Raw genomic sequence first — 21,274 nt, forward strand, 5'->3', positions numbered from 1 at the left:
ACTGATCGATGGTAAACAAGCAGGCTATGGCTGGACATGGCGTAGTCGGGCTGAAGACCTTTGGATGATGACTGGGATATTGGGTACCGTGACCTCACCGTCGGCTGCGGTCTCTGCAATTATGTAATGATTTAACTCTAGGTAAATAGTATTGGTGAATTGGCAAACAGGATGTTTGAACAGTGTATTACGTACAAGTCGCTTGTTTGGCGAGGAAATAGACTCGGGGCTAGTATTGAAGCCTAAACAAATGCTAAGACTGAGAGTGGATATTTGCATGTGGAAGGGTTTCTCTGTTTTGTCTTCGGGTAGGGTTTGCAGGTTCCATGAAAGGACAGGCAACATATTTTCAGATGGTTTGCGTTACTATCAGACTTCTATGACATGAAAGGACGCAAATGTACACGTCACCTGTCTCATGAACACCGTTGGACTGAGCTGCGGGGCGCAGACAGGCAAATAAGTCTTGCTGTAGATTCAATAGCTTCTTCATTTATTTCTGCATGGAAATGCCTAAATTATATCTGGATCCATCTCGGGGTATATATTTAACTACGTACGTTCACGTTGGGTCAATTGGTTTGTCTAAGGGATAAGAACAGTTTCGTTTTGATGGCGTCAGTACGGCTGAGTATTAGAGTTAATTTCAGTTTGCTAATAAACTCCGTGTAACCGTTTTGCTACCCATAGCAATTGTCGTTAAGGTTTCCGTCCTCGTACTGTGGCGCAACTCGGGCCTTCGGGAGGGGGGGGGGGGGGGGGGGGGGGCGTCTGTGATTGGGGCTGATAGTCTTGTACTCTACGTGTGAGTACCGGCAGATTGGTTGTCATTGTGGAGTTAATCACAGACGAGCGCCTGCTGGTTAGATTATAGGATAGACGCAAGTCTAACTTAACAAATGAGGGGGCTGAGTGTGTGGGTGGTGGGTAGGGGCGACGTGCTGCCTCTTGGCTTGTCTTCAAACGGTCGCTCATCACAGATATCGCCTGTGTTTGAGTCCTTCACCTTTAATATGAACACTCGCTCATCAGTCTTCAGTTATTGTATTGATATATCCCGAAATAGTTTATACCTGACTTATGTGCACACTAACCTTTGGAGATAGTTAAGGCGTGTTTCGGGTCGGTGGGGTAGCCTAGTGGTCATGGCGTTCTCTCGTCACGCCGAAGACCCGGGTTCGATTCTCCACCTCAATGGGTACAATGTGTAAAGACCATTTCTTGTGTCCCCGCCGTGATATTGTTGGAATACTGCTAGAAACGTCGTAAAAACTCACTTACTCACTCATGTGCACTCATTCACTCAGGCGTGTTTTATGATACATCCTCTGGCCTGAAATATTCCTCCTCAAAAATGCCTTTCCGTTTCGAAAATGCACAAAAATATCTGTCGGTCGCTTCTGTTATCCTCTGGTTCTTAATCCCCAACATAAAGGTGAAACGTCGGGACATAATTAGAATTCAAAGCGACGTTAAAACTCACTCACTCTAACCACGTGGGGGGAGCGGGGTGCTCGGCTGAGTTGATCAAATTAATGTTTCTCTTCATAGTAAGACATAAAAAACACCCTTTGACGCGATATCCCAGTGACGATAAGGATGAGAGACTGAATGAGGATCGTCTCTGTCAATCAGTACATGAGCGTACAATCGTAACCTAGACTGCGGCGTCAAATAACATTCTTTCTTGCCACACACAATCTCTCTCTCTCTCTCTCTCTCTCTCTCTCTCTCTCTCTCTCTCTCTCTCTCTCTCTCTCTCTCTCTCTCTCTCTCTCTCTCTCTCTCTCTCTCTCCATGGAATGGTCGATAGAGCTCTCCCTCAACCATTCCTATCTGATATGACTTCTTTTAACGAGTTTGGATTTTCTTTTAGGAGCCATTATTTTTGCCGTAATGTTTTCATCACAATAATTACTTTATAACGACTGTATTTCACCGAAATATATTTTGAATACGCAATACACTTAGAAGCTAACTTTCATCTGGCACATTTTATATCTTAAGTAGAGCAGAAATATCGGTCTAGTTTTTCCCAGACAGGGTTATTTTTAACCCTTTAACCCTATGAAAATGCAACGTGCCTGAACAGCCAATGGTCAATGAAGTCACCTTTTGCGGCAAGCCACAGGGTCGAGAACACTGTTTACGTCGGCTGTTGTGACGATGTATTGATGTAATAGAAGAAACTACCTCAGAAGCAATCGGGAGTTTAGATCTAAGTACTTTAGGGTGTTTCACGAAGATGTACATCAGTGGAACATTATTTTACGGATCATGAAATCTTGTAGTTTTATTTACCATTTAGATATTTTATCTGCAGTCTCAAGCGATGTCGACCATGATGTGCTTGCTTATTATCGGAATTATCATTCCATAATATGACTTTTATATATGTGATAAAAAGTTTCGATATGATTACTCCATTTCATCCAGAAAATGTTTTAATACTCATATCAGTTTTTGGAGGCATCATAAAACATTCAATTACAGCCAGGAGACGAGCAGGCTCGCTTCGACGGTGCGCTTTGTGTAAACATGTATTATCAGTAATGTCGCACTGTTTTTCTGGCCCTGTGTTTTGTAATTCTAAAACACCCCACTGCGTTGAAACAAACTGGCTCGTCAGTCCATATCCGTTTTTATCTCGGCTTGTCTCGGTCCCAGCACGTCTTGCGCATCATGTGATTTCGCACGGATTTTATCCCGGTTGGATACAAATTCGGGATCGGAAGCAGATAGGACACGAAGTTGGATTCTAGTGCATTTATTACAACCTTATCGCAATACATTGTAAGGTTATCGTGTGGAGAAAGTTTATGAGATGCTTAAAATTCCATTAGGACTTACGAATGTAGATCTTACTGTCAGGCGGGGGAAGGGGGAACGGTCCCTGTGGGGTTACAGAGTATGAATGAGAGGCCGAAGATAAGCTCCTCTCCGTGCTCAGCCTTAGGAACATTAGATCTGCTCCATGTAGGTCTTTAAAGTGTATTCCTACGTCTGAATTGGGATACCTTGTCTGAGATACTGTTTATCGTGGTCATAACTATGTCTAGATTGCATGTCAGGGATAGTTGATAGCTGACATGTAATCGGTTCCACGAGAGGTAAGCGCTCCAAGCTGCTGCGCAAACATGTTTAGTAGACGGAAACCAGTCAGGCTTGATACGAAGACGTAAGTTGGGCTCCGTACAGGTGTGTCAGTGTGGGTGGTAAGGACGGCGGGGTGGTGGCGGGGGGATTGGAGGAGGGGGTTGCAGGTACTGGGAGGATGAAATTGAGTGCAAGGTGGCTTGTGTAACTCATGACCGCTACGCTGCAGGTGTTTAGCACCAGTGACATATATAACGTGTTAATGGCAGATTTACAGTAGGCAGCCAAAAATCTAGTCTCGTAACCTCAACACATGGCGATGCAAGACGTCTGTAGCTAGACATTCCGTTCTGTGTTTGTGCCATCCGCAAGAATTGCCAAATACGTGAAACAGAATGCACGAAATAGTTTTCTTAATCATCCACCGCTGTGTCCGTGCCAGCGATACAAACACAACTTTAAACAGTTTTTGAAACATTTATTATCAGACGTTCTTTAATAGAATTGCGCCATTGGTTGTATATAGGTACACTGTGTATTTATCAGCTGTTTACGATTGGAGTGTTGTTAGAGCGTTCTTTAGTGTATATATACTTCCGTATATATTTTTTAATGTTTGAGGTTTAACACCAGTTTGTGACCCCAAGCCACTGGCATTGATTCCACTAGGTTTGAAGTAATTAATATCATCTGATACAGTGTCTGCCTTTCCTTGGACAGTATTTCAATCAAACATTCATTATGATGTTCATTAGTCGTTTTTTATTTGTCAGTTGATTGTGTATCTCCGGTCTCAGACTGTGTCTATCATGAAGGTCCCGGGAAGATCCGGGTTAGAACTGGTCTTCAGCAACCCATGCCTGTAAGAAACGCCTAACGGGATCGGGTGGCCAGGCTCACTGACTTGGTTTATGCATGTCATCGTGTCCCAACTGATTGCCTGGTCCAGACTCAATTATTTAGAGATCGCCGTGAATGTGGACTTTCTTATTGTGGGAATTATCAATAAATGATGTGACCTGTGTGTATAAGAGGGATAGAAGCCCATGTTTAGGCGTTACGTTGACGTTTATCACAAAAGTGAAAAATTCCCGATGACTTGTAGATAGTGCTGAGGTATCTGTCATAGTGATCCGTCTTATTCGGGGATTCGAACTCACAACTATCGGACACGCCTTAACCTAATATTCATCGATTGGTTCGTCCACTCTCGGAATATACCGTTATTGTTTCAAAATGCCTCATCTTTTTCAAGAATTTGTATTTCATTTAAATCAGGTCGTGTCAGTTTAATGACGAGAAAAGCTAGGGTGAATCTGGGATTCGAACCCAATTTCGTAGGATTCTTGCACGTCTGAGGAATTCAAAACCAATTTCCACATGCTTGCCGTAAAAGGTGGCCATGCTTGTCGTAAAAGGCGACTAACGGGATCGGGTGATCAGGCTCGCTGACTTGGTTGATGCTCGCATTGATCCCAATTGCGTGGGTCGATGTTCATGATATTAATCACTGGATTGCCTGGTCCAGACTTGATTATTTACAAACCGCCGTTGTATAGCTTGAATATTGCTGAGTGCGGCGGTAACAACAAACCAACCAACCACAACCAATTCCCAACACACAGAGGCTTATAGTATAGAAAATCGTGCATTACATCGTCACGAAACGTTGTTTTTCAATTTTTATGGATTTGAACATGAATATCAAGGAAGTTCTTAATGTTAAATATATTTAAGTTAATGTCATTATGACTCGTCAAATATTGTTTCAGTTAGACACGATCTACTCCAAATGACATTCAACTGTGACATTTCCTTAACTTCCTCCACGGTAAAATAGCTACGCGATTTAAAAACTAATCATGGCACATTCGTCTCAGCTGACTTCGAAAACATCAATGCTCCCCCAATACATGTGTTTTGTTACAAGCAATACATTATCTTAAATGATTGATTTTTTTACCGTAAGCCGACCGCTTGTGATATTTGATGACAACTTAGAAATGTGTTTTGTTCGATCTTATCGTACAAATGATTGATTTTCGCGTTATACCCAATAGCGTATCACAACAACATCTTTAAAAACAGTATTCCATGTACCTGTCTTATCCTTTTATCAAACAATTCCGACAGCTCAGCACAAATATGTCAAGCATTGATTCACACAAAACAAACACTGCCAACGTAACGAAATCAACGGATTATCCCCGGCGTTCAATATCCTACGGAGCATTACAAGTGCCACTATCAGCTATTTTCGGAGGTTTCTACATACGGCTGTCCATGATGAAGTCTCCGCGCGACTTCCCTGCAGCGATGTGTGACCACACAGGACAGATTTCAACGACTACGTCGTCTACAACCAATTACCTCGCGACGTTATACGGTGTTTGCACGGGGCTGCCGAAATAGCCTAATGTATTTGTGCAGCCATGGTAGATTAAACCGACACTATTGACACAAATTTCCGTCTTATTACAAGAAGCCATGAGTGTTTGAGAGGACCATTGTTCAGCACGTGTATCTTATGCCGAGTGAAAACACACTGGCTTAAAGTACGGCTTTTATAAACTGTACAAATGGAAACGTATGGTCGATATTCTCTCTCTGTCTGAAGAGGCTAATTATGAAGGATCCTGGGGCATTTGAATTCGATAGGCGGTGTTTACACACGTATAAAAAGAATATTAATACGGCGAGACGTGGTTCTGCGAATAAGGCTTCTATAATGATGAAATGATATCGTCTTATGTGTTTTTCCCATGCGGTGCTGCCAGCGTTACTTTCCTAGCCAGGAAACTGGGACAGAGGACCATCATATTAGCTTCCGTTGTAAACAACATGCGTCGCTTATATCCATTAGTTTTAGCCTTAAGTCTCAATTTAGGAACCTCCTCGACCCCTGGGGTTTCCGGAATAGAATACCCCCTCCCACTCCCATGACCCGACCCCGATACGACATATAACCGTCCTTGTTTGTTGACCGCATCCATGGTCTTGTGGTAAGCGTCTGCCCGGAGAGCGAAAGATCCGGGGTTCGATTTCCGGCCACGTCATACCAAAAGACGTTACAAGGTGGTACTCGGCGACGTGAAATCCAATTCACTTACTCACTCTCGTTGGTGAAGGAGTGAGTGATTATTGTTTTACGCCGCTTGTAGCAATATGACGACATGGAACACCACAAAACGGCCTCACACTTTGTACCCGTGCAGGGAATCAAACCCGGGCCTTATGCGTGACAAGCGGATGGTTTAAACCTGCATACTACCCCATCGCCACCTTGTTGGAAATGACTATCCTGAAATGGCTCTTGGGCTAGTGTGAGTTCATGTTGTATCACGACATGTGGACATTATTTCCGCTATAACTCGGTGGTGGGGTTATAATCGAGTCTGTACCTGGCAAACTAGTGGTTGATGGCATGAAGGCCGAGCCATTCCCTCGGGGTACAACGATACATCACCAACGAGAGTGAGTAAGTGAACTGGCTTTAACGTCGCCGAGTACCACCTTGTAACGTCTTTTGGTATGACGTGGCCGGAAATCGAACCCCGGATCTTTCGCTCTCCGGGCAAACGCTTACCACAAGACCACGGATGCGGTACAACGTTGTACATCTTTACCATTTGGTTCTCATTTAGTCCGCTCTTACGTCAAACAATGAACAGGCGATACTTGCGTGTAATGTACACAATGTCATTCATTCTCGATTATCTGGAGTACACAACTTTATTCTGTTGTGATTTGGGCGGTCGGGTAGCCTAGTGGTTAAAGCGTTGGCTCGTCACGCCGAAGACCCGGGTTCGATTACCGACATGGGTACAATGTGTGAAGCCCATTTCTGGTGTCCCCCGTCGTGATATTGCTGGAATATTGCTAAAAACGGCGTAAAACCATACTCACTCACTCACTTCTGTTGTGATTAGTACCCAGGGCCTGTTGGTCATCACGGCTTCGTTCTGAAGTCACCGATCCCGTTAGTCGCCTCTTTCGACAAGCATTTGCTGAAGACCAATTTTAACCCGATGTTTACTTAGTGAACGGTTATTCATTGACAAACATTACATGACTCAAAGTCTTGAGGAACATCGAAAATGTATCGAATATCTGTTGTTCGAGAAATGCGGATATATGTCGAGTCTTTGGGTTCAAGTTAACGAGGTGTTGGTGTGTGCTTCCGATGCTATTGGTTTGTTTTTGAATCTCTCTAAGTGCTAAAACACGCCGAATTCTAGCTTAATATCGCCGTCTGATAAAATAAGTCTGAGCCGGTCAAACCAATGGTCGATAGCATGATCAACGTCCCCGGCGTCTGGATAACAAGGCGATGACCAAATTTTGACCACCCGATCTTCAATAGACTGCTCTTACAACAAACAAGATATACCCAGGACGTATTCTCCCTAGGGTGTAGATGTTCTTTTACGACGCACTTCCAGCTGTATCACGGCTGCCTCAAAACCAGTGGTTGATATTACGAACAACTTATCGGGGTATGATGATACACAATCAACGAAGTTGCCACCCGATCCAAATTCTTTTCTCTAGACTAACATATAGTCCCTGAAATATATTATCGATACGGTTAAATACAATTATTTCAATAAGGGATTCAGAGTTGAGAACGGAATCAATATAGGCTGATGGAGCTTGAAAGGTGGTTGGAATGACGGGGTGGGGAGAGGGGTCGGGGAGTTTTATTGAATATATGCTCAGGCGTCTGTTCGAGATTCTTAGTCGCCCCTTAAGACGAACAAATGAGTGCTTGAGACATATTCTATTCCAGAGAGGGGTAGTGTTCAATGAATACATGAATCAAATTGAGTGAGTGAGTGAGCTGGGTTTAACGCCGCTTTTTAACAGCATTACGGTTATATCGCGGCGTGTCAGCTTAATGTGGGAGGAAATCCCGAAGTGATGCAGGTCTCAGACGTTTCCCACTTCGGTGAAACCCACGAGCACGGGTATGATGCTGACAAACCTACAAACTTAATCGGGGCGAACCGGGATTCGAACCCACAATCATAGGGTTCTGGCGTGTCAAGGGACGCAACTATGCACAGCGAATCGCGGTGCCTTAGACAAATTGGCCACCCATGAACCCACATGAATAATAAATTAAGTGAATACTTACAGTTGCCTTATTTTTTCCGAGTATTTTATAGTATTTCTTCTTGTCCTGTCGAAGACCCGGGTTCGATTCCCGACATGGGTACAATGTGTGAAGCCCATTTCTGGTGTCCCCCGCCGTGATATTGCTGGAATATTGCTAAAAGCGGCGTAAAACATACTCACTCACTCACTCACTCACTCTTGTCCTGTCAATTTCACTGTTCTTACGATAGACGGAAACGTAGAAACACTTTCAGAATATAACTGGCAGAAAAGTTCTTCAAAAGGAAACAAAACAACTTGTTGGCATTTGCTGACATTTGTGATTTTTTTTTTTATCGAAAGTTTTGTTGTAAAAAGAAAGCTAAGCACCTCATTTAACCTTAATTGGACACTTTAGTTGTCTGTGTTTGATGAAAAGCGGTGCACATGGCATCATTTGTCTTTGTATTAGATATAAGGTTAGTTACATGAGTAACAGATTTGCGTCAAGGTTAAAGTTGCAGTGAGACATTGATACAAAGGTTGTACGCGCATTAATTGTATACAAAAGACTGGTCGTATTACATTGTTGATTTAGATCCTCTTGCCGTCACCTACGTTCTGTATTTCGACTCTTCACGTAGCCACAGCCCCGTTCGACAAAACAAGCTAGATAGACATTGAGACTCATTACAATCGCTGCTTAATGTGAAACGTGCTATATTTACCATCACTGTGGTTAGTTATACGCATGCGTCGTAACAGGTAGTGGTCACACTTGTGTCGTGTGCAGAAAGGGAATTCCTCTGTGACATATGTAGGTCACGTGTTGCCTTAGGTCGTGCAACCTTTTGCTTCCTCTAACACTGCGACCATTGTTATAATATGTTCCATAATTGTCGTAGTGACCATGTGATGACCAGTGAGTAAGTGGGTTCGGAATTACCACACTTTCAATTGTATCACGATATCATTATTTCAGTTATATCACGGAGCGTCAGCGTCATGGTAGAGAACAGAACATTTACGCAGGTGTTAGGGCTATAACATAACCATAAAAAAATGTGTCTATCTTATAACATAACACTGAAGCAGATTGAGGGCGGGTCCAGTGGCGATAGACCAAGAAACATATCTTGAATTAGAATCCAAGTTAGAGTCCTGTTCCACAAAACGTCCTTAGTGCTAAGATTATCCAAAGCATATGTAAAATATGGGAGTTACGATCAACTTTGCGCTGAGATCGCTCTGTGGAACGGCTCAGGTGATACTTGCAAAGCAAGGGGCATAACTCTGCACAGAGAATTGCGGCGTCCTAAGACCTTTACACAAAGGTACCCCGGAGCGCAGTTAGTCAGTTGTATTTAAAACTCAAATTTCCTTCTTATTTGTAATCAACCGAAAAGAAATGCTTTAGACATTGTGACTATGTTTCAGCATATAAAACAGGCTCAAACAATAACGCTATCAGATTAAGCATCAATATCATTTCCTGGAATATATTCATACAAAATGGAAATTAAAAAAATGCCGTCATGTGCAGTGCAAAAACCTAAATTTGTCAATAATCGATCCACTGTATTACGTATTCCGGAATTCATCAAGAATCTGACAGCAAGTGAAATAGAACCCCGCTAAAAAACGAATTTCAATTTCAATTCTCTGGCAACGACACGTGGAGATGTTAGTGATGGAGCATCCCCCGCGAAGATGCACGTGAGATGCGCGTTTGATTCTAAAAACAGCAAGGGGTCTTTTTAAAGGGTTTGTAAGTGATGAAAAAGAAGATAAAAATGCAATCACAATGGAATCTGACTCACCACGGGGGGTCTCATGAGTGGGCGGGGCTAATACACATTAACCAATTAGCCGCGACCTCCAGCGAGAGACAGGGCGATGCACACACGTGATAGGTCGGCATGCTCTGACTTTAACAGGTGAGGCGGAAAATTGAATAGCAAATTTCAATGGAGGTTAATCTGAGAAGCAACTAAACACACGAGCTGCCTAATCTGCTGGAATGATTGTTTCTGTGTTTGATCTCATAATTTGATAATGTACTAAATTAGTCTTGTGACATCACTATTCGCATTTGAACAAACTGATGCTGTCTGTAAAATTCTATTATAATCAAAGAGTCATTTAAAGAGACAAAATAATAATTATTTCGTTTAAAAAAAGACGCTTCATTAGGCCTGTGGTAACATGACTATATGTTTATTGATGAAATGAATCTGAAAATATCAAATCGATATCTCGAGTGAAATAACAATTTATGCCGCAACTTAGGTTTTCCCGTGAAAGATCGTGTTGATTAGTAAGGAAATGGATGCTAAATAGAATTTTATTTTTCTTATCAAATAACGTTTTCATTTCATCTCGCGGCCTGAATAAGTTGATATCTTCACTTGTAGCTGCTCGACTTATTATGATATCAATTTTGTTTGGTCACTCAATGAAAAAAAGGTTTATTATTTGACAAGAAAAGGCATATATATTCAAAGTATTAGTTGAAATGAATGATATTTGAGACGTGAACACTTACACGTAAAATAGTGAATGGATAGTTAATTGGGGAGCTTTAGACGACAGAGCCTCCAGGTGTGTGATCCTGTGCGAGAAACTCCCTGTTAGTTGTACCATTCATGAATATTTTTTTACCGGTCATCTTCAATGTTTAAGAAAGATCATATTCCTCTTGATAGTTCAGTTACGAAGACTGGAGTCGCCAGAGACGAAACTGACCTTCTACCTTCAACAGTTAGAATGTTCCACTGTTATCATATCTCTCCACTCAGTTGATACAGCCAGTGGCATTTCTAAACTAGGCATCTCCCAAGACGGACAAAAACATATATTCTCTATTTCTAATTTTCCGGGCGCTTTGCTTGCGAATAAACCAGTATCAATTTCTACCTCCTCAAACGCCAACAATCGCCTCGCAACAATAGCTGCGTTGACTAAAAAACCGGCTTCGAAAATGAAACAAACACAGGGTGTATCAGTCACGAAGCTTTCAGACTTCCGAACAAAAGACTAGCATTATATCATGTCTTAAAGCAAGCTAACTAATTCTTTGATGAAATGCTTTATGAATTTTCATGAAATCGACGAAATCATCTCTAATACTTCTCTGTCATCGTTCATGGATTAATTTCGGCAACGGCGCCTTTTACCGTTTTTTGACAGTGCCACTTGTTCCATCTTTTGATATTAACCACTCTATCATTTCTACGATTGCCATTGGTGCCCAAAGTGTTCTGAGACGACCTGCCGCCCGTCCCTCACAATGGCGGACCATGACATCCCACAATGGCCGCCATGTTCCCCGATGAATATCCCGCTTATTCAACCTCAACCAAGATTAGTCATAATAGGAACTGTCCCTTAGAGTTCTCATTGCACCCAAGATTGAATTTTTAATGGAATTGTTGAATGGGATGTGCTCTGTGCAGGCGAAATTGCTTTTCCAAAGATTAAAAGCTAATTTGAAACCTTTTTGAGTAATGGCGTCAGTGATTGACCACCTGACGGCCGCTAGAGGGAACTGGTCACCACGTGCTGCACGGGCAACACGTGCAACTAATGCGATTGACACGAGGGGTTATGTCAACAGGCAATTGAGACAAAAAACATGAGATGAAATTAATACTGCACTTATTAGCGTATTGCTGTTTAGAGACAAAACACCTATCAAATTATTGTCTGCGACGCACGGAAGGAATTTATTCATTTTTTTTTCAAACAAGGCAGTTATCGATTTTTGTATGCTCAGATTGCATAGTTTGTCTTCGTATTCACCAAGCACTAACTTGTTTCTATAAATATTCACGTGCTGTGATAAATAAAAGAAACATGACTCTATATCGACATACATGTCACACACACGCACACGCACACGCGTACACACACACTCACACACTCTATGTCCAATGGAAAAGTTCAATTTGAAAGTTACGGAAACCCCTTATTTAATGGTAAGAAAATCATCAGGAATATGTAAATGGCTGACAACTAAAACTGTTTCGTTTTTGACACTTGCAAGTTGTGGACTTCTGACATGAAAAGGGTCGAACTCCAAGATAATAAAACATGTATTGTCTTCATTTTTTATCTCCCCAAAATTAGATTGGGTCAAAGACATACGCATGTTCAAATATTAGGAAAAACGTTTCCTGAAACCTATCTGAGGGTTTTGTCCTGACTGTTACCTGTACATTTAGAGTTGTAACGAGTCAAGGAAACATGGCGAGAAGAAATATACACATAATTATCATCAGTATGAACATTTATGATCACTTTCATAAAAAAAAATATTTTATGATTTATCCTATCCGTCCTTTTATTTGGCAGTTCTTGCCGGCCTTGTTATATGTAACATACACCACTCATAGATGCTTGTATGTGGAGTTTTAGAGACGGTACACGGTACATGATACACGATACACAATGCACAATGCACGATGCACGAAACACGGTACATGATGCACGCTACACGGTACACGAAACACGGTACATGATGCACGCTACACCGTACACGGTGCACGATGCACGAAACACATTACACGATGCATGATGGTACATGATGCACACGAACAAGCTTAAGTCGAACCCTACAACACACAGATGTGTTGCAGTAATCAAATATTTCCATCTGACAGTCTCCCAGACCCGAGTGAATAAATTTATATTGAATCCAACTCAAGTCCCGAATGTTTTGGCAAGTCTGGATTGCCTTATCAATTAAGATAATCCTGGGATCCATTTGGATTATGTGTTTTATTGTGTTATTTTATAATAGGATTTATATATTTCTGGAAATTAATGTTAGTCGAGGCCTGACGCGAATCTTGACAATAGCTTGTGTATCCCACATGCTGTAATCAATAGTTCTCTCTCACAGAAATGAAAGAGATCTCATTTCACGATTCATATTAGATATCCCTTCAGCTATCATTGGAAAATGTCAAACATATGATAATAGCATTTTCATGTTGTTTGGTTTCAAATTTATGTCCTTGAAAAACGTTATCAGCCTGCAAGAAGTAGGTTTAGGGGTTTAAAGAACAAATATATCTGTAAACTGAGGAGACATGGTGCTCTATAGTCCACGCATTCTGAAACGTTTAGTTATCTATGACAGAGTGAGTATGGTTTTACGCCGTTTTAAGCAAATCTACAGCACTACATCGACGTGGGACACTAAGGATCTGTTGGGAATGGAACCTGGGTTTGCACAACGAACGAAAGAAGCTGGGGTTTTTCCATCAGGTGGACATATTTGCAAATTTGTCCTTAATTCTCTAAATGCATGTTCTCTTGGGGCGGTGAGGTAACGTAGTGTTTAAATCATTCGATCGTCACACCGAAGGCCCGGGTTCGATTCCCAACATGGATACAATGTGTTAAGCTCATTTCTGGTGTCCCCCTACATCGTATGCGGCAATAATGCTCAAAAGGCGGCGTAAAACCACACTCACTCACTAAGGTCTATAGTTTAGTTTGTGATATGTGCCGTTCCCGATTTCGACTCTGTGCCCGCCATAATCTTGAAGACAAGCGATTGGAATTGTCAACTATCTCCCCCTCGTGTGATAAATAAATAAAATACCAGGATTCCTTTATGATATCCTAAGAGATACGAGATTCAAAACAACTGAAAACGTAAGTAGCAAAAACTTCAACCAATTTCTGTGTATTGAGTCCTAAACAGACAAATACTCCTTAAAAACAAAATGAGAAATCCCCTTCTCCAAATGTAACAATTATGATCATCTGTAGTTAGCAGCTAGCGAAACCTCTTCACATTACGTATTATGATTGTTGTGTGAAAAGCTGTTAACGAAAGACAGATGTTCTCTACATTCCAGACGTTTTATCTTACACCCCCTGATAAAACTGATGCGATTTGATTGGTCGGTTAGTCTCACTGAAGTGTCATATTAACGACAATTTTCTTAAATAACAGCTGCCCAGAGTGTGTGTGAACGGCATCTATTTCCTATACGCCGTGGATGTCCAAAGATTATTTGCTTCTGTCACATCATTTTATCATCCCTAACTGGTTTTCACCGGAGATGCCTGGGTGCGATGTCCTAAGACATACCGCTGCAGTGAAATCGCATGATTAGAACGATATGAGACGTCTTCGGTTATCATGACGTCACAATCAAATGACATCACTAATCTCGGCCACTGGAAGTTGTTGGCTGTCCTTTTTACACCCAAGACACTGGTTATTATTGTTTACAAACTGAAAAAGTTGAAAGCATGATTTAGAATATCACTCTTTGATATCAAATATAAAAATGCCAATAAAGGTTTTAAACCTTTATCGACTCGTGCTGATACATTTGATATCAAAAGACACGATGATGAGATCCTATCGTCGACAAAAGTTTTAAACCTTTAACGATTCGTGTTGATATATTTCAGAAGACACAAGGGTGAGATTCTCTATGTCGACACTTTTCATAATTTACGACAGGGATGGGTTGTAGAATAGGTCTTCAGCAAACCCATGCTTGCCGTAGAAGGCGACCGTGCTTGTCGTAAGAGGCGACTAACGGGATCGGGTGGTCAGGCTTGCTGACGTGGTTGATGCATGTCATCGTATCCAGATTGCATGGATCGATGCTCATGATGTCAATCACTGTATTGTCTTGTCCAGACTCGATTATTTCCAGACCGCCGTCATACAGCTGGAATATTGCTAAGAGCGGCGTTAAACAACAAACAAACAAATTATAATTTTATGAGATTAATATGTATGTTTTATTGTTTCAGTGTTGATCATGGCTGCTGGGCTCCTGATGTACCCACTTGGTTTCTCGACGCCATTTTTCCAGTATTACTGTGGAGAAGGGGCGGGGCCCTATTCAACAGGCCACTGTCAGATTGGCTGGAGCTACATGCTGGCCATTATGGGCGTGTCTCTCTCCATCTTTTGTCCAATACTGTCCAACTTTGCTGACGTCAAGTACGACGAGGACGATTATTTGGCGTTTGTATGACGTCATGTGTGACGTCATTCTGACGTCATAAGTGATACGAAAAAAACTGAATACGATTCATGTATCGCGTGTGATAACATGTATTATGTCATGTATGACATCAAGATGTATATTTTCCTATGTACAGCTTATGGATTACTGAAGAAATCTTCATCAGAACAGGCGTAGCGGTGAAGTCATTCGTCCTTATCTTCTCGAGGCAAGGCAGTAAAAGTCCTACTGCCATCATTACCGAACTATGCTAGAATTTCTAGTTACATTTTGACCATTTGAATAGTCCTATCAATATCGCGAAACGGAATCGACATCCGGTTCGAAGGCAACATGGCGACTGCAGTGAGGGATTTCGGTCGTTTGCAGATTTTGCAAATTATGTGTACCTTCAACTTGGCGTCGACAGATATTTTCCAAATCTTTCTCTTTTTTTGTCATCAATGTGCTCAAGCGTTGTGCTACAATCCACAATCTACTGGTTGAGGCATGGAATGTGAAACTTTTTTTTAACATGATAGATCATCGTGACTGGGCGCCGCCATTTTGTTTGGTACGAGAGATGGAATCTGTTTCGTCAATAGGAGGGACATAGAAGGGACATAACTCGTAAGAGGCACTGATGGCGCTATGATCGGGACACGAAATGCCAGCTGAGTTCGGCGATAGTGGAAACTGGACATTTAACTCCCTTGCCTCAAGAAGATGTTCGCCCATGAAGAAACTCCACACTTCCTCAATAACGCAATTCAATACTGCCAGCATTACCAAGGGAACACGTGGCTCTAACCATCGTAAGCTGTCTCCTTAAGCTTCGTCTGTCGGTAAAATGTGGTGAAGATAAAGAGATTATTCACAATGTGACGACACCTGTGAAACATTATATGATGACAATGCTGAAGCATCAAAATTGATTCAGGTCATGAAACAGCATTTTATCCATTCTATCATCCAGTTCGATCAAAAAAGACTCGCTATCCTTCTTAAAAAGCTTCTCAGTTCACACAGGACAGGTCGACAACCATCTGAACATTGGGACCAAGAAAGTGATCTACCTTCAAGAAGCGTAAAATTCCATGTCGGAAACTTCGCGGAAAGTATGGGGATAAAATGTTGTTTCATGACGAGATGACGGACATCTACAATTGCAGATCTGAGCATCGTGCATTACCACATACCAGACACACGATCTCGAACGTATTATATATGTGTGATAAGTGCAATGGACAACTGTTGTCAATTTCCTATGATTTGTATATTTTGTGTATTTCCTGTACAATATTGTGCTGACTATACCCCTTCATCAGTGTTTCATGTACAAACAAACGCGCACTGTATCCAAAAAGTAATGTATTATCGTTAAAATAGCATGAAAACTTTATTGAGAGGGGTTGTATTAACCAAAGGTACTTCATCTCATACCTATATACTGAACAGAATATTTTAGTCATGAAGTAATTGTCTGCTCCGTATTCACTTCGAAAATATATCGCCAAAATATAAATGATCCCTAACCTTTTTTGTTTAGTATATGAAGAATATATGAAATTATATTGTTCTTTCATTTCAAAAACTTGTCAAACCAGTCGATACTGAACTAATCATAACGAACATATACAGTGAAACCTCGTTAATCTGGACTCTTTTAGTCCGGAAACCTCACATTCAGGACGATGTTGTTTCGAACGTCCATATAAATAAACAGCAACATTACTCCGCAGCCACGATTCATTAATCCGGACATGTCTTAATCCGGACGATTTCACAAGGAATTACACAGTCCGGATTAAAGAGGTTTCGTATTACATGTGTCATCACTACCATTGAAGGTAACTTAAATTGTTAATATTGTATAATGTGATGTGACGCAAAAAGTCGTCACGATATTTGACATAAATTAAATTTGTATGTGAAACTATGGACAGTGTATGGTTGACACCAAGCAAATCTATACCATATATCAGGTTATTATGTATGACAGTTCGCTTTACATTTTCTGTCATTCACCACGGCTTTTACCTATGAAATAATTTTCCTCATCTATGGGCAATTTGATTTCAATATCTCCAGTTATGGCAAAAGTGTATCGTCATTTCATCGTACCATTTCTCACTGACTCGCACAGCCCAAGAATACAGATAACCACGTATTTGGTGACGATCTGATATTTCAAATGTGGACATGTTGTATTGATCAGTGCCGTGTGCAGTTTAATTTAATGCGAATATGATGTATCACTGTATTATATTCGTGTTCCTTGTGTCAAGATTTACGTTCGAGAAGTCCAAATGTTATTCAAGCATTCAAAAGCATTAAATATGTTTTAAAGAAATAAATGATGATACAATTGACACGTGTTCTACGATATTTTGTGTTTATTCGATTATCTGATTGAAATGCACATGTCGTCAATGACGGATCTTATTATAGAATGAAATGGAACTCTGTGCAACTATAGCCAGTGGCTATAATGACGTTATATCGAATTGGCATTATAACGAACCCGATCCGAGTGAACTTACCTTCAATTTTTATTTTTTTAAACTATACTACTCAAAGTTTGACAAAGATCACCACTTCAAAAGGCAACACATCAAATCGTGTACATTTGTTGAAAGAAGCAAAGACAATCTTGCGTGAAATGTTTAATGAACACACGTCCGTTGTCATGCACCACACAATACCAACAAATATATGACAAATAATCAGTTAGTTCACCTGTCAATATGCGAGAATCTGACCAAAACTGAAGCGTAAATAATCAGGAAAGCACATTCTTTGTCCAAAATGCACTCTCCAGTAAAAGCCTTGCCGACTTGCCTTGAAGGACAAGGCGTCGTGATAGGGAGATCTGCAGGTCATTCCACTGTGTTCGACAGGGTTGAGGTCTGATGACCGGGCTGGTTATCCTGTGCGGAGGATGGTTTCCTGTTCCATGTAGGCTTCAACGCCCCTTGCACGATAAGGTCATGCGATATCGTCCATGAGGATGAAGGCCGGTCCGACTGCACCAGCATACGGCCTCACGTACACATCCAGAATGTCATTCCTGTAGCGCCTGTCATCATGCCCCGCTGTCGGACATGGAAATCACTTTTTCCAGCTTGACTGATCCAACCCCAATTCATGATTGAACCCAATCCATAGCGCTCATGTTGGACTGCTAAAATCTTTCTCCTTGTCTACGCCAGACTCGGGCACGACGATCTGTGAATTCCAGATAGTATCACGATTCATCAGTGAAAAGAACTGGAGCCCAGTCCTTATCTGTCCAATCGACGTGATCTTCAGCCCAATCCAAACATGCCTGCCTGTGATGTCCGGTCAGTGTCACGGAGACGATCGCGCACAAACTGAGTAGGAAGGGTAACACCACTGGCGTTCCGCAGGTCATTTCTGAGCGTGATGGCAGTCACAACCACACTTTGGTTGACGCCAAAGACGTTTGCGACGTGGCCTAATTCTCCGGTCGTCAAACAACGTCTTTGACGCTGAGGGGGCATAAGTGCATTCACTTGTTGCAATCCTGAGTAGCAAGTGTTGTGCTCTTTGCTAAAGATATACAAGGATTCTGTCAAATACATCCAAACACTGGTTTCAAGGACCTTGTACACATGCATCGTGCCCATGATGGCGAGCCTCCATCGCGCAATTGGGGTCCTAAGGGGGATACCAAATCGTCATGTACCGGTAAATTGCAATCTTTATTTGTTGAATGGTTTTGGAATTTCATAAAAATATTCTTCAGAAGTGGTATATGCATGAGTAAGTTAGGTAATATTTCAGTTATATCGCGGCGCGTCAGCTTTATGTGGTTGGAAGTACTGTTCAAAGTGATACAGATCTAAGACGATTGGCACTTTGATGAAACCCACAAGTGCACGGGTATGGTACTGACAAACCTGGAAACATAATCTGGGCCAACCGGGATTCCAACCCACAATAATAGGCTTCTGGTGCGCCTAAGGGACGCAACTCTGCTCAGCGTTCTGTGGCGCCTAGGAGGACTGCGTCAACCGTTCCCCTTTAAATGTTAGGGTACGCGCAGGTTGACTCTTTTTGGCCGACGTTAAAAGTCGAATTTTAAATTTGCGAAAATTTAAAATATTGTCATAAACATTATCGTTCATAATCATATGTCAGACCGACAAGTTTCCTGAACATCTATTTCCAGCTTGGGGTTGTTTGTTGGTTGGTGGGTTTGTTTGTTGCTTAACGCTGCACTTAATGCTGAGCACTCGACTCCATTTGGGCGTACATATTGAGGGTGGAGTTAACAATTATTTTGCCTTAGATTTTAGATACAAAAATCTAATTCACGGGTTTTCCCCGAGATCATATAAGGAGGATCGCTAAATGTCCTCTTTGTTTGTTGTTTAACGCCGCACTCAGCAATATTCCAGCCATATGACGGCGGTCTATATATAATCGAGTCTGGACTAGACGATCCAGGGATTGACATCATCAGCATCGATCCACGCAATTGGGATACGATGACATGCACTCTGGAACTCTCTCCCATCACACATCAAGGACCGCATTCGTGGTCTAGTGGTAGAGCGTCCGCCCGGAGAGCGGAAGGTCCGGGGTTCGATCCCCAGCCGCGTTATACCAAAAGACGTTAACAGATGGTACTTGTTGTTACCCTGTAACAAGGACTCGTCGGCTCGGAGTCAGTATACTGTGTCTGAGTGGGGTATTCATGTTAAACTGCGGCATGGTATCTCAGTGGGCTAGCACTATAAATCGGCATCAGTCCGGACTAGTACAAGCAGCCACACACACACACACGTGCATGCACGTCGCTATATAAGTGCAATAATCTTAGACGCGACGTTAAACCCAATTTCACCTCACCTCACACATCAAGCCTTCTTCATCTCTTGGCGGCTTTAAACCTCACCTGAAGACATTCCTCTTCAGAAAATTCTATGAAATATAGATACGCCTCAATTTCAGAGTGCTTCTTAGTCCATTATAACGTTTTTGTAATCATCATTTTCAATGACCTTTAGTGTTGCGCAAAGAGCATCTGCCATTTGTATCGTATTTGCGCTATATTTGTCCACATATTATTAGATGTTAAACTACAGCATGATATCTCAGTGGGCTTGCACTGTAAAACCGGCCTTAGTCCGGACTAGTACAAGCAGCCACACGCAGTCAATTAAATATAGAGTTAAATACGCAATCTCTCTCTCGCTCAGTCGAAAAGCGTGACATATATGGAATAATGTAAGGGACATTCTCACATTCTTGTGATCTCGACCTTTGGAAACAAGCCAAATAGGCCAAAAGTACAAGATTGGTCAAAATCTCACGATCTTATGTTATCACATGCATGTGTTTTTTTTTGTACATAGTACCTTTTGACAAAATTCGAGAACGCGAGCATGGGAGAAAAAGAAATGGGGCATTTTCACGTTAATGTGGCCTGATTTGACACGTCCTGTTTGAGAAATTGCGAGACTCTACAGGATGTCCAACATTTCGCATTCTCGTGTTCTCGACTCATGACAAACAGTACTGGTTACAAAACGTACGAGACCGCGAGAACGCGAGATTTTGGCCCTTACAATATTCCATAGACACAACTATCAATGCAAGAAAATGTCAGCCACTCCCTAAAAAATGTTCATTGGCATGTTGTGTTCTTATTACAAAAACGCTTGACAGGGGCACAGAGACCTCGCCGTAGCGGAAATGATACTACTGTGTGACTGTGGTTGCTATGGACGCCCGTATCCCAGTAATTGCGTCCCACGAGTTTCTTTTGTGCGGCGGACTAATCACAACATGTCATATATATCAATAATTAATCTACCGGCAGACATGATCCAGTGATATAATATACAAAAGGTAATCTTCGACATGATTAATAAACCCGTTTCATTGGCAACCTTCCATCGTTACCGTCGTGGTCCTTCTCTCTTATTACATCTGATATTGTTCTCCGGATATTAGAATTTCTCCCATTGGGTGTATATCTCTCCACAATTACATCTGTATGATGTATACAGTCTGGTACAACGCTACACGTGTGTATGCGATGATTGGAGTCATTCTGGGGTTTCCCT

General features: G+C 41.7%; 1 protein-coding gene across 1 annotated transcript in view; it reads left to right on the forward strand.

Moving 5' to 3' along the window:
• The window catches only part of LOC139455619 (LHFPL tetraspan subfamily member 2 protein-like), a 33,200-nt gene extending 15,721 nt beyond the window's left edge, over nt 1-17,479 (forward strand). Inside the window, exon 2 of the mRNA XM_071237174.1 lies at nt 14,980-17,479. Within this exon, the coding sequence (XP_071093275.1) occupies nt 14,980-15,206 (227 nt within the window). The 3' untranslated portion in view covers nt 15,207-17,479. The remainder of the gene's footprint in view (nt 1-14,979) is intronic.
• The last annotated feature ends 3,795 nt before the right edge of the window (nt 17,480-21,274 follow it).

The sequence above is a fragment of the Haliotis cracherodii genome, unplaced genomic scaffold (genome assembly GCF_022045235.1).
Source record: "Haliotis cracherodii isolate W230 unplaced genomic scaffold, xgHalCrac1.p SCAF_11, whole genome shotgun sequence".
NCBI lineage: Eukaryota > Metazoa > Mollusca > Gastropoda > Lepetellida > Haliotidae > Haliotis > Haliotis cracherodii.